At 43.8% G+C, this 13,507-nt stretch overlaps 1 protein-coding gene across 2 annotated transcripts; it reads left to right on the forward strand.

The window, feature by feature from the left end:
• The first annotated feature begins 90 nt into the window (after window positions 1-90).
• Window positions 91-13,436, forward strand: XRCC6 (X-ray repair cross complementing 6). Of its 2 annotated transcripts, none has more exons than XR_008235574.1 (12): window positions 91-313; window positions 425-534; window positions 1,034-1,172; window positions 3,100-3,354; window positions 4,212-4,395; window positions 5,763-5,949; window positions 7,164-7,332; window positions 9,048-9,209; window positions 10,126-10,255; window positions 10,977-11,090; window positions 12,029-12,142; window positions 12,944-13,436. XR_008235574.1 is itself a non-coding variant. In XM_052789708.1 (12 exons), the coding sequence occupies exons 1-12, from the start codon at window positions 220-222 to the stop codon at window positions 13,138-13,140; spliced, it is 1,842 nt and encodes a 613-aa protein (XP_052645668.1). In that variant the 5' UTR covers window positions 92-219; the 3' UTR covers window positions 13,141-13,436. The 2 variants fall into 2 exon arrangements, 1 of the variants encoding a protein (XP_052645668.1); XM_052789708.1 differs by having other exon boundaries at window positions 92-313; window positions 10,977-11,077.
• The last annotated feature ends 71 nt before the right edge of the window (window positions 13,437-13,507 follow it).

Consider the following 13,507-nt stretch of genomic DNA (forward strand, 5'->3'; position numbering starts at 1 on the left):
CCGCGGGGAGGGGCCGTGCGCGGCGCCCTGCCTCTCTCGCCATTGGTCGGAGTTACGAAGGGAGGCGGGTCCCCTGGCGAGTGGCAGTCAGCGGCGCGTGGCCGCCGCGGTTGGCGGGGCGCTGAGCGCAGGTAAGAGCGGGCGGGGCCGGCTCGCGCGGCCGGTGGGGGCACGGGCCGCCCCTCCCCTGCCGGTGAGGCTCGCGCCGCGGGGGCAGCCATGTCGGAGTGGGTCTCGTACTACCGGAGCGAGGGGCCGGGGCCGGAGGAGGAGGAGGAGGAGGACGAGCAGCAGGAGGGGACCGAGGCGGTCGGTAAGGGCCCACCGCCCCCTCACGGAGGGCAGCCCGGGGCCCGCCGCCCTCGTGGGGTGAGCGGGCGGGGGGTGGCCCGCTGCTAAAACCGTTTCCCCCCCGCTTCGGTAGCGGACTACAGGTTCTCGGGTCGGGACAGCCTCATTTTCTTAGTGGATGCCTCCAAGGCCATGTTCGAGTCCGACGGGGACGGAGTGACTCCCTTCGACATGACCGTCCAGGTAAGGCTGCTGCGGGGGCCGCCGCCGGGGACCGACCCCCGTCCTCCGCTCCGCTCCGCCGCGGGGACGGCCGCGGCTCGTCCCTCTGCCTGACCCCCGGGTGTCCGCGGTGGCTGTGGAACTGGAGAGGCTCGGGGTTGGGAAGGGCTGTGGCCTGGTGGGCCGCGTCCGGCGCTGGGCGGGGGGAAGTGTCTGTAGGATGAGGTCGGTCCGCCGCCGCCGTCGTGGTGTGCTCGATAAATGTTTATTTCCTCGGCCTGGCTCGCAGAAAGGGAACCGTAATGAAAAATATGGAAGGCTGTGTACCGGAAAAGGAGTCCCTCGAAAAACAAGCTCCCAAATTCTTTCTCCTGGTGAAATTTAGCTGAAGCCATGCGTCATGGTTCTTCTGTTTGCTAGAACCTGCCTGTATAAACTGCTAACTGCCAAAGACAAAACTTTTGCACCCTTACTGCAACCGATTTTCATCGTATTTTGACCTGCGTGCGTTTTTTTTCAGTGCGTCCGGAACGTGTATACCAGCAAAATTATTAGTAGTGACAGGGACCTGTTAGGTGTCATCTTCTATGGTACAGAAAAGAACAAGAACTTGGCAGATTTCAAGCACGTCTATGTTCTCCAGGAGCTGGACAATCCAGGTAAAGGCAGTAAAGTGATATGAAGGTTATGTAGAAAGATGGACTAAGGAAATCTGTGTAGTAGCATTGTCAGTAACTGGTCTCTCTGAAAACAGAGAGCTGTCAGATAAACAAAAAAGTTCCTGAGATGCATTGGTGGTGGTGGAGGCATAGAGTTAGAAATTTACTGAAAGCTTAGAAACTTAGTGGGAGCTTGGCTTTTTCTGTTATAGTTAGTTTAGATCCCTTTCCTCTGTCTTTTCTTCTATTTTAATGTGGTGGTTTGCTTGCTGTCTGCTAAACCTCAACAGAACTCTTGAAAGCCCATCATGTGTCTGCCGCACTTCAGAAAAGTGCATGTACATGCTAAGGCACCATGGATTCCAGCTGATGGAGAATATCACAGAATGGCTGAGGTTGGATGGGATTTCTGGAGGTCATCTTGTCCAACCCTCCTGCTCAAGCAGGGTCAGCTAGAACAGGTTGTCCGATATGTTGACCTGTTTGGGGTGTTCCATCTCTTATTTTTATAATAAGTTTTGCAGTTCTTGAATGTAGCTTTTCCATTTTCTTATAATTTCTTAGAATTACATAGCATCTGCTTGAGCGCCAGTTGCAGAATTGGAAAAGGTAGTACGAGGACTGCAAAGAATGCATGCTAGTGGTGACAGATTCTCTGACAGCACGGAGTCTTGGGGGGGTGGGGGGGGTGTCTACTAGCTTTTAATAGCAGCCTTTATCTCTGAGGAGGTTGGATTTCATTTTCTTAACTAGGAGGTGCAGGTTTAGTGACGCATGGGGTTCTCCTGAAACAACTGTGCCTTGTCCTAGTTTCAGAATTAATTATGATGGGGACCTGACAAGACTGCCTTAGGTTCTTCTCCCTTTTCTGGCAGCAAGCGCCTTAGGCTCCTCGCTCATCCTTTTTCCTCCTCCTTCTCTGCTCGCCCTTTTCCCCGTGTTAGAGGCAGTAGCTTTGCCATGATAATAAAGACAGTGCAGGTGAAAGGTGGGTGTTGTTAAAAAGGAAGAGAATTGTGTATTTGCTGCCCCTGGAGAGCAGCGTGCTCTGGAGAAGGAAGAAATGCTATAGTTAGTTATTATGTAGTACATAATGATGAACACTTTTGCTGTTAATTCAATGGCAGATGAGGAGATGAAAATAAAGTAGTAAATGGGGGAGAGGGAAGACATTCTCAGATGAGATTTCAAAAGTGCTATAGAATTTGAGTGAAGGACAAAGGAAGAAGCTCTGCAGAATGCACTAGCTGAAAAATGAAAGCTTGTCTCCCTTTGTAGAGTTATGGGAGAAAACAGAGTCTGCTGTAGACAGGTGGGAAAAGGAGTCATAGTTGGGCTGGAGTAATCCGCAGAGCTTTAGAAAGGCCACCGACACCTGCCCTGGATGTTGCTGTGTTCCATGTGGTGATCTACGGGCTGCATCTGATCTCTAGGTTGAGTCTATCTGGCACGAGGGGCAAGAGAGCAGGAGGAATTCTCTACCTTCCCAATGTGCGGTGGAGATGCAGGATGTGTTTCAGGCTCCTCTCCTTCCTCTGGTGGCGCAGCAGTGTGCCATGCCTCTGCGGTGGGTGCAATTGTTGCCTTTCCTGCTGAGCACTTGTCCTTTCAGTGTAGAGGGTTTGCGATACTTCGATCCCAGCCTGTTTCCCTCCCCCAAGAGGAAGAGCCCCGCATCGGTGCCAGGGCACTTTGTGTCCTTTTGGCTCTGGTATGTGCTTTCAAGTGATAACCGGCTTGCAGTGTTGCAAATGTTAGGCTATGCTGAATCATTTTCTCAGCCAGGTGTTGGAAGGGTGCTGTCACAGAGGTGCTAGGGGACCTTACTCGGACATGAGCTGCGAGGGACCCTTGTTGCATATTTAGAAGAGTTTATGGTACTTCTTTCAGCATTTCTAATGCACGTGAATGCTGTTATCCCCCTTAGGTGCAAAGCGTGTTCTAGAGCTGGACCAATACAGGGGAGACGAAGGACGAGTACTTTTCCGTGATTCCTTTGGCCACAATGCTGACTATTCGCTGGGTGAAGCACTCTGGGCCTGCTCTAATCTCTTCAGCGATGTCCGAGTCAGACTGAGCCACAAAAGGATCATGCTCTTCACCAATGAGGATGACCCTCATGCCAATGACAGTGCCAAAGCCAAGCTGGCCAGGACCAGAGCTGGTGATCTGAGAGACACAGGTCATTATTTTCCCCTTTAATTTTGGGCAGAATAAAAGTGATGTATCCTCACAGCAGATGTTGACTGCATTGCAAGTCTGTGACGGAAAAAGAATGTAAAATAATCAGAACTGGGGAATCTTCCTGAAGCTTTCCAAAGGAGAAATTTGGTATCTAATCTAAATTAGAAAATCTGTTATCCAATCTGGTATGCAACAACTAACACTTATTTTCTAGGATCTCTTTTTCTACTCTGGTAGCATAAATCAGGACTTGAGAGGGCCGTGGAAAACAAACTCCACTTTTTTTCATTGTTCTGCCATTTTCCAGGAAGGAAACAATAACACTAAGTTAACACAAAAGGAAAATTACTTTAATGGCTCCATTTTGAATTAGCTGAAGAACAGCAACCTGAGCTCAGAGACTAGAGAGCAAATGCTTTGTTAGTTCAGCTATGTAGCTGAGATCACCAGTGTTTTTGGAGTTCAGCAGATGTGCTGGATCTAGAAGCTGTGAGGCTTCCTTAATCCATTAGCCCTTATAACTGGGAAAGGGGAATTTCTGAACTCCTTACTTCCCTCTATGCCTGAGCTAAGATTATGTTTTATAGGAGCTTGTCAGAGCTGTTTCATACACAAAGTTGTCCAGATTCTTAATTAGGGAGGAAACATTTTCTGTGCCATGTTGTTTTGACTGAAGTTGAAGAATGTCTTTTGCCTCTTTCCCTGGAAGCTTTCACATCTGATGCAGATGACAATCTGGAGCTTATTCTTGCTTAAATTCTTTGCTTAGAGAAATCTGAGAGTGCTGAGAAACATGCCGATGTAAGAAAAAGGCAGTTTGTGTGATCCTCCTCCTATCTCTTTCTTTGTTTCTAGGTATCATCCTGGATTTGATGCACTTGAAGAAGCCTGGAGGGTTCGATATCTCTTTGTTCTACAGGGATATCATAAACACAGCAGAGGATGAGGACCTTGGGATCCAGCCTGAGGAGTCAGGGAAACTGGAACATCTCATGAAGAAAGTACGAGCAAAGGAGACAAACAAACGGGCTTTAGTCAGGTTTGTGCCTAGTTATGATATTTCATTCAGTGGAGGCACCTGATGTTATTTTTAGACTGCATCTCACCTCCCTCTTCTGGAATGATTGGTCTATAAAGGCATCAGTGCTTACATTCCTCCATCTTGATTCCTTAGTCCAAGATTGGTGTTTCTTCTGTAGCTTCCAGGGGTATTGTCCTTGGTGGATGAGAAGAGTGGAGAGGGAAGCTAGGCCTCCTTTTTTACTCTCTGTGACATCTCCTGTATTGAGCTTGGCCAGAAATGATCCTTTTTCAAAAAATTACATCATTGCCAAGTAAAATACTTACCAAAAAATCTGTAACGTAATATGGTTAGTTTATAGTGAAATCTGATTGAAATGAGGCTTTTCTTACTAGTGTTAACTTAGAAAAATTTCATCTCAATGTGACTGGTAGGTATTTTGGCCTGTTACTAAATAGTTATATACGGCCAGTCTGTCTAGGGAGTTGGTGTGGATTCACACAGCCTTGATATTTCTGATCTCCTACTGAAAGATTAGAGGTACTTACAGAGAGATTAAAAGGATCTTGATGAAGCAGAGAGAAGGTATTTTTGGAATCACATGCTCTGTAACAGTTGGGTTTTTTAATGAGTGAGTTCATAGCAGAATGATATGGAAGCACAGTAAGGGAATGAACTTCACAGCCTAGTGTTTTTTTTAAGGTATTTTAAAAAAAAAAAAAAAAAAAACAAAAACCAACCTGAGCTGTTGTCACTGGCATTCTTGCTCCTGCTCTCAGCTTTATTTGCCTCTTCTGGGAATGTTCCTCAAGCTTTCTAATAGTTGAGGAGGAAGAATCCCGTACCAGTGATACGTTTTAGAGGAGAGGAAGTAACATTCACTGTTCCGCTCTCAGAACTTGAAGATTACCTCCAATCTTAAACCTTTACTTCTGAATTTTTCTCTAACTTTGGATTATTTTTTTTCTTAAATCATGGTATTGTTTGTCTTGATGGGGTTCTTTTGGGGAATTTTGCCTTTTGTGTGAACAGCTGTGTGAATTCAGAGGTCACATTGCATTAAGCACAAGTGGGGTGCCCAAATGTGAACTTGTCCTGTGCTCTGCTTGAGCATAGCTGCCCTTCAGAGTGAAAACAGGTGAAAGAAATATGGTAAAGCATTTGTGTTTAAATCATTTTTATGACCAGAAGTGACAGCATTGCAAGAGTGTTTTTATACAAGTGAGATTGTGACTCAAGTAATAGTATGTTTCCAGAGATACATGTGATTTTGGGGGAGGAGAATAGCAGGAGCTCAGAGAAAATAAGTTATCTGAGGAGATGACTTTCTTTTGCAAAAGTGATCTTTTGGAAGGCTCAAGTCTGTATCTGCTTTTTTTACACAGGTTAAATCTGTATCTGAACAAAGACCTGTCACTTTCTGTTGGTGTTTTCAACCTCATTCAAAAGGCTTATAAGCCATATCCGGTGAAGCTTTATCGGGAAACTAATGAACCGGTTAAAACGAAAACAAGGATGTTTAATGGAAAAACAGGCAGCTTGCTCCTGCCGAGTGACACAAAAAGGGCTCAGGTAACGTATTGATTATGTGCCTGCTTTTTCCTGGCTCTGTGATGTGTGTGGTGGAGATGCTGATTCTCTTGCTGTGTTTGTTTGTATTTCATTTGCAAGATCACATGCAGAAATATTTACATCTGTATGCCCCTAGGGATAGCCTGGTCACTTTGTAAGCCACGCAGAGTGAGAGTGGGTTGTTTCTCTGGCATGACTGTCAAGGGAAGGCATAGCCGCTGGTGGAAGGGCACTCAGGAACACAGGTCATTTCTTTCTGTACGGCAGAACCAGGTTGTCAGAACCTGACCTTACGTGGCCTTGTGCTATTGCTGCTGGTGTTATCTTTTGATTCATTAGGAAAAGATTTTGTCCATTTTATTAAACATACAAGTGTGAATAACGGGGGGGTTGGAGCTCTTTTCCAAACAGAAAAATAGGTATATTACCTTCGTTTTTTGTTATTTTGTTCTTTGCTTTGCCTTCCTGCTTGATAGTTTGGCTGATGTAGATTGAATGTCATATTCTGTTCAGGCACAGCCTTATTTCAAAGCAGGATATGCAGTTGCTAGGTGTATTGTCACAAGAGCACTTTGTGTGTCCTTCCATGCCAAAGGCTCTTAAAGTTGTTGTCTTAAGATTAAATATTAAGTTTATTTGTACTGGACATTAGTTTCTTGAAATAAAGTACAGGAGATGAACAGAAAGCTGAGCATTAAGCCCTGATGTCTAACTTCAGCAGCTGGACTACAATATGTTTTTGTGACTTATGAGTGATGCTTCAAAAGTGTTGTTTCTTGATCACTGTTTCTGCCAGCAGTATGTAGCTGACATGCATCTGCTCAAGCAAGTTTAGAATCAGACAGGACCTCTGAAAACATCTCATCCACCCAGCCGAGAGCAAGACTCACAAAACCAGATCAGGTCACTCCAGGGTTTGTTTGGGTCAGCTCTGAAGAACTCCAAGGATGAGATGTGAATCTGTGGTAGGGCTTAACCGTTGTCCTAGGAAAGTGCATTTTGCTAATGTCCAGGTGGCATTTCCCTTGGGGTAGTGGTCACGGACTGTGACTTGCCATTTCACTCTGCCCTCATGGTGACAGTTTACTCTGTCTTGTCTATAACCCTCTTTTCAGTAGTGGAAAACAGCAATTACATTCTCTTCCTACCCCCCCTGCTCCCCCGCAATTTTTTTTTATGCTGGCAGCATTACTATCTGCTCTTCCCTGGTTTAGACCTATGGAAACCGCCAGATTGTGATGGAGAAAGAGGAAACAGAAGAATTAAAGCGGTTTGATTCTCAGGGCTTGTATCTGATTGGCTTCAAACCACTTGCAATGCTAAAACAGCACCACCATGTCAAGCCCTCCCAGTTCATCTATCCTGAGGAGTCCTTAGTAAGTGGTAAGTAAAGATGGCAAGAGAAGATTCACCACCTTGCATTATGGTAACCAGCTGATTCATAGTGTGTTTGAGTGGGGATCACTGAGTGTAAAATCTTTGTCTAACTTAAAAACTTGATAATGTTAAAAAGTACAGAATTAACTGTTACTGCCCCTCTCAGCTGCAGTTAATTCTTGTTTTCTTCAATAGCAGAAGAGCCACTTGGGCTTAATGTTTCACCCATCGTGACAAGCAGCTAATCAAACTATGCAGATGTAGTCCCAAAATATTTGGATTTGTCATTCATGAAAGTGAAGGATCCTAGTACCTGACAAGAAGGCAAAGGTGGTTAAAAAACAAACAAACAAAAACCAAACCCCAAACCAGTGAAGATAACTGCCGGTTTTAAGTCTGTCCTGGTCTCAGCTGGGATAGAGTTAATTTTCTTTCTAGTAGCTGGTATAGTGTTATGTCTTGGATTCAGTATGAGAAGAATGTTGATAACACACTGATGTTTTCAGTTGTCGCTGAGTAGTTTTTATACTACGTCAAGGATTTTTCAGCTTCTCATGCCCAGCCAGCAAGAAGGCTGGAGGGGCACAAGAAGTTGGGAGGGGACGCAGCCAGGGCAGCTGACCCAAACTGGCCAGAGGACTATTCCATACCGTGTGATGTCATGCCCAGTATATAAAATGGGGGGAGTGAGCTTGGGGAGGATCGCTGTTTGGGAACTAACTGGGCATTGGTTGGCGAGTGGTGAGCAATTGCATTGTGCGTCACTTGTTTTGTATGTTCCAATCCTTTTATTATTATTGCCTTTTTACTATTGTTATTATTATCATTATTAGTTTCTTCCTTTCTGTTCTATTACACTGTTCTTATCTCAACCCACGAGTTTTACCTTTCTACTTCCGATTCTTTCCTCCATCCCACTGGGTGGGGGGGGAGTGAATGAGCGGCTGCGTGGTGCTTAGTTGCTGGCTGGGGTTAAACCATGACAAAGTCTATATCAGCTAGGAGTGGAAACACAATACTCAGGAAGTACAGTTGAATTAACAGCACTTTACAGGCTTGTAAAGAGAGGAGAGAAAGCTTAGGACTGCTTTTTTTCCCCTTTTTGTGTGTATATGTAAGTCTGCTTATCTAGAAATACAGTATTAATCCATCCCAAGCTGCAATAGTAAAGAAAAAACTCCAGCTCCTCAATCTACCAGTGGATAAAGAGGGCTGAGTTATGACCAGATGCTTTGCCGTGTCTGACTAAAGTACCTTCTCCAGCTTAGCAGTTTCCTGAATCAAACACCTTACTTGTATGTCAGTCTGTTCCTGACCACTGAATCTAGTAAAATACAAAGCAAATGTGTGCCTCGAGAGGAACATTGCAAGCTGAATTCTTAGTATGTTCTGCAAAAGTTCCTATGATGTGCTGCTGCTATGATGTGCCGCCAGACCAGGAGGAGGCTTTGTAGGTACTTGTTTCCAATTTTGAACCGTATTTCATTGCTCGGATGTTAGTGATATCATTTCTCTCACCAGAACTCCTGCTGCTCTGGTCAGGAGAGACACTAGCATTGTTATTTTTGAGGGCTGCCCCTTCCAAAAGTTGCTTTTTACCTCTGGAATATTACAAGCAACTCAAAAGAAGTCACAGGTTCTGAAACTGTAATATCTAGGGTTACGTTCCTGAACAAAGGAGCAAAGCTGTCAATCTGACCAATACTGTCTCGTCTTTGCAGGGAGTACAACGCTATTTAATGCCTTACTGATGAAGTGCTTGGAGAAGCAGGTGATGGCACTGTGCAGATACACCGCCCGCCGGAACACTCCCCCTCGCTTCGTGGCCCTGGTTCCCCAGGAGGAAGAGGTGGATGAGCAGAAAGTGCAGATAGCCCCTCCAGGTATGGGAAGAGATGCTGCCTTTCCCTGCACGATCAGGTGCAGTCAGCATAATAGCCTCCTGTATTGTGTGAAAATGTTCTTAGTGCTGCTCCCCTTAAAACTGAGGATTGTGGTTTCCAACATCCCTTTTCTTCAGTTTTGTCATTGTAAGCATCTGATGTTGAATCTATTTTTAAAACCCCAGTTGCATCAGCGCTTGCTCAGGTATCACACAGCTACAGTATTTTCCCTGCCTCCTACCTCTTTTTAGCAGTCTCAAGTAACTGACCTAAAAATTAAAAGCTCTTTTTTCTGTTTGCTGACTAGACAGAATGTCTTTCCCTGAAGTTTATTGTCTGCTCGGATACATTTTAAAATGTTAAATAAATAGTCGTGCATATTGAGCCTCACACTGTATCAGCTGAGTGGGGAATGATGAGGGAGCAAAGGCAGACTCTTGCTCTTTTGCATTTTCTCACCTCTTTAACTGGAAAATCCTCTTCTGGGAGGATGTGAAGTAGGGTAATAACACTGCTTGTGTACAAAGTAAAGCATTTCAGAAATAACATGGGGGCATTAACTTAATTTTCAAACAAGCCTTTTTCAAGCTCATATCCAGGGAGAGATGGGGAAGGTGGACAAGTTGATCTCCTGCATAAAAAGCAAGTCACAAGCATCCAGCTCTTAGCTATGCATTTAGTTCGAATCTCTTTCAAAAAGCCATTAGTGATGTTGCTTGTACACACTGAGATTGGGATTCAGTGTCGTGCTGTAGGTACTAGGAGGTATTATGGATTGCTGTTGTTTACAACAAAATAGCTAGCTAGTTTGGAGACATCAGACCTAGATAATAAGCATCTTGGTCTTTCCCATAAATCATTGTTCTGAGGCCGTGGTTCTGTATAACTGTTCTCTTGCTCCCTCTCTTCCATGTAGGTTTCCACATCATTTTCCTACCATACGCAGATGACAAACGGAATGTTGATTTTACAGAAAAGGTGCCAGCCAGTCGAGAGCAGATGGACAAAATGAAGGAAATAATTCAAAAACTTCGGTTCAAATACAGGTACAGGGAGATAAATTGTGTGCGGGATGTGACATAGGGAAGAAAGCGCAACCCTGTTGCTTGCTCTGTTGCACACATTGTTGAGTTGTGGTGTCCACGAGGTGAGATTTTGATGTATTTTGATGCAACTTGCTTCCCTTTACAGTAGCTTTGTCTAAACTTTATTCTTAATCATTCTGAATACCCAGGCACCACACGCTTTATGTAGCATGTTCTGGAGTTCTTCGTAGAATTGCTCTTGTTCTCTGGGCTGTTGTCATTTGTTGCAGAGGTATCACATTTTATTGTGGTTCTGCCAATCTATTGCAGATCAGAGCTGGATCATTTAAATTAGAGCACTTTAGAGAGAATGGTTAGGTCTTTTTCGTTATAGCTAGGATAAATTTTATGAAGTGCTTTTACAGGACATGTTTTCCTAGGTATGTGGAAAGTAACATAACTGTTATTAAAGTAGAATTAACTGTTATTAAGTAGAATGCCACTGTCTCCATTTGTCTCGTACAGCTTTCTAAGTCTCACACAGCTTTCTAATGTGGTTGATGCATGACAGGATAGTGATTCAGCAGGTGAATTGAAAAGAGGAAAAGCAGTTCCTCTGATGAGATGGATTGTTGTGTGGGAAGGAGGGAAGTTTTACTTTGAAATAAGTTGGTGGTAGGTCTTTTGTGTCTTGTCTGTCTTCTGGGCAGCATGCATTGACATTTTGGGGGATTCTTGACAGGGCTGACAGCTTTGAGAACCCAGTTTTGCAGCAGCACTTCAGGAATCTGGAGGCTTTGGCACTGGATATGTTGGAACCAGAACAAGCTGAGGATCTTACAAGTGAGAATTATTGGTGGGTGTGAAGGGGGGTGGGGTAGAGGGCTCTTGACTTTGTTCTAAGTCAGAGATACGCTACTACAAACCCAAATGTCTTTTAAAAAATATTTCAGTTGTGTGCACTTCCAAGATGTAGAATTCTGGATGTGTCCATTCTGAAATACTGACACCTTACTTTCTAATGCTGTCACTTTTAAGATAAAGGAAAAATTGTTCACTTTACCCTCCAAAATTAAAATTGGATCACCTTTTTCTATGGTGACAAATGCTTTCTCTGAAATTTCTCTCTTCAAGAGTCTTAATTAATATTTCAGTCTGATAAATGGGCAGAGTTACTCAGAGAATGATTCTGCTAGGAGGCAATGATGCTGCCTTGTGGCTGTGAGAGTTTCTATAGAAGAATATCTTGTCAAAGGATAGAAACCTACTCCTGGAGGGGAAGTTCCTTTTTTAAAACTATATTGTAATCCAGGAATAGTGTTAGAGTAACTATTTGTCTCTTCTGTAGTGATACCTAACAAATAATCTAGGCCCCTGCGCTAGATACCATACAAATATATGACAGAAACAAACTGTTCTGCCTCAAACTACTCGCAACCTTAGATAGTAACCTGTTGTATTTTCAATGTCTGAGATTAGACCTGGGTAACAGTGCAAGCAGGCAGGCGATCTTCTACATCACTTCCACCGTGTCCATTTTGTTCTGCATATATATTTCCTGTTCAGGGATATGTGCAGGTCCATTACATCTGTATAATACAAATTCTCAACGTTACCAAGAGCTGTAAATTTCTCATTTGGGAATACCATAACATATGTCTTTGCATTTTGCATGCTTGCAAGATGCTCACATGCTAGTTATTACAGAAGCACAGTTGTATCTGGTGATGGCCTCGTTTAGACTTCCCTGTGATCACTCTCTTGTTGAGAGGGCAAATCTTTCTCTTTTGCCAGTGCCAAAGGCTGAAGAGATGAACCGCAGGCTGGGCAACCTGGTGGAGGAGTTTAAGCAGCTGGTTTATCCCCCTGACTACAATCCGGATGGGAAAGCTGTAAAGCGAAAACAAGGTAAGTAATGATGGTGCAGACACACAACATGGTGTCTGTATTCTCTTTAGAAGTTTCTGTGTTTTCAGTTTGTCTCATAGCTTAAAGAAGTTGCTTGTGCAAGAACTTTCTTTACTCATCTCTACAACAAAGTGGATTTATATCCAGTGGTGATTCTTAGGAAGTAGAGGATATTGTGGTATCCAGTTGGAGAGCTGCTGGAATGAGAAACTGCATAGTGAAGTATAGGAAGCAATGTGGGTAAATGATTGTAAAATATAGTTTAATTTTTTTTTTTTTAAATAATTTTGGTTTTTATGACAGAGTAGTAAAATCATTCATGCTTTCAGTTGGTGTTGGTGAGGAAGCAGACTTTTATGCATGGGCTGTTCAGCAAGTCCAAGATGGGCGTCTTTAGGGCTAAATGTTTAAGTAATGCTGAAGTACTTGTGTAGTTTGGGAGTCTATGAAACTGCATAAAGTGGGAGTGTCAGTTAGCTGAGCTCCCTGTGGAATCAATGCATTCTGCTGTCTCAATGAGAATCCCTTAAAAGTTTCATTTGGGGGTGGTCTTTCCATCAGAACACAAAGTTTCGTACTTGAGCTTGAGATCACTCCTATCAATGAAATACTACATGACTTAGGTGGTGAGTGACACCTACTTCTTAAAACAAAATGTGTAAACTAGGTCTGTGAGTGTGTAGGTAGCTGTTAAAGTACCATGTGCTAATGGCCACCAACTGTCGTATGTCTAAGAAACGTTGATGTCTTTCTATTAAGAAACTGTTTAAAATCTTGGTGATCTAAAATTTATCTTTCTAGCTTCTGATAGTCAAACTGAGAAGAGGCCCAAGGTAGAAGTCTCAAAAGATGAGCTGCGGAGTCATGTGCAGAAGGGCACTCTAGGCAAGCTCACTGTACCTGTTCTGAAGGACGCATGCCGGCTTTATGGGCTGAAGGGTGGAGGGAAGAAGCAGGAGCTCATGGATGCGTTAACTGAATACTTCAGTGAGCACTAAGCAGGAGCGAAAGGCCCTGGCTGACTTCCATCTGCTTAAAATTTTAGTTGTCTTATGCGGATGCTGTGTCTGTTTAACCTTGCTGTGGAGGAGAAGGTGGCTAAATGTTGCTGCATCTAGCAGTGGAGAAACTTTTTACTCTTAGTTGTGAAACATCTCTGCAAAGTTGGATTCTGTTCACAGTAGCCAAAGGCAGAATGAAATTCCCTACTAACTCAGGTCACCCACTGCAAGTGAACACGGTTGTGCCTTCCTGGTTTCTTAATAAAAGTTATTTTGGACTTCTTATTTTGCAACACTGGCTGTACTGTCTTTGCATCATAAAGACAGCAAAACTCACTTCAATGTAAGAAAATAGAATGATCTG

This window comes from Harpia harpyja, chromosome 6 (assembly GCF_026419915.1).
Source record: "Harpia harpyja isolate bHarHar1 chromosome 6, bHarHar1 primary haplotype, whole genome shotgun sequence".
NCBI classification, from domain to species: Eukaryota; Metazoa; Chordata; class Aves; order Accipitriformes; family Accipitridae; genus Harpia; species Harpia harpyja.

What these genes read in the sequence shown, in the direction of transcription:
- XRCC6 (XM_052789708.1), top strand. Translation starts at nt 220, where the DNA reads ATGTCGGAGTGGGTCTCGTACTACCGGAGCGAGGGGCCGGGGCCGGAG. An exon ending in AGTGCAGATAGCCCCTCCAG is followed by an intron (nt 9,210 to 10,125) that starts GTATGGGAAGAG and finishes TCTTCCATGTAG; the next exon opens with GTTTCCACATCATTTTCCTA. An exon ending in ACAAGCTGAGGATCTTACAA is followed by an intron (nt 11,078 to 12,028) that starts GTGAGAATTATT and finishes CTCTTTTGCCAG; the next exon opens with TGCCAAAGGCTGAAGAGATG.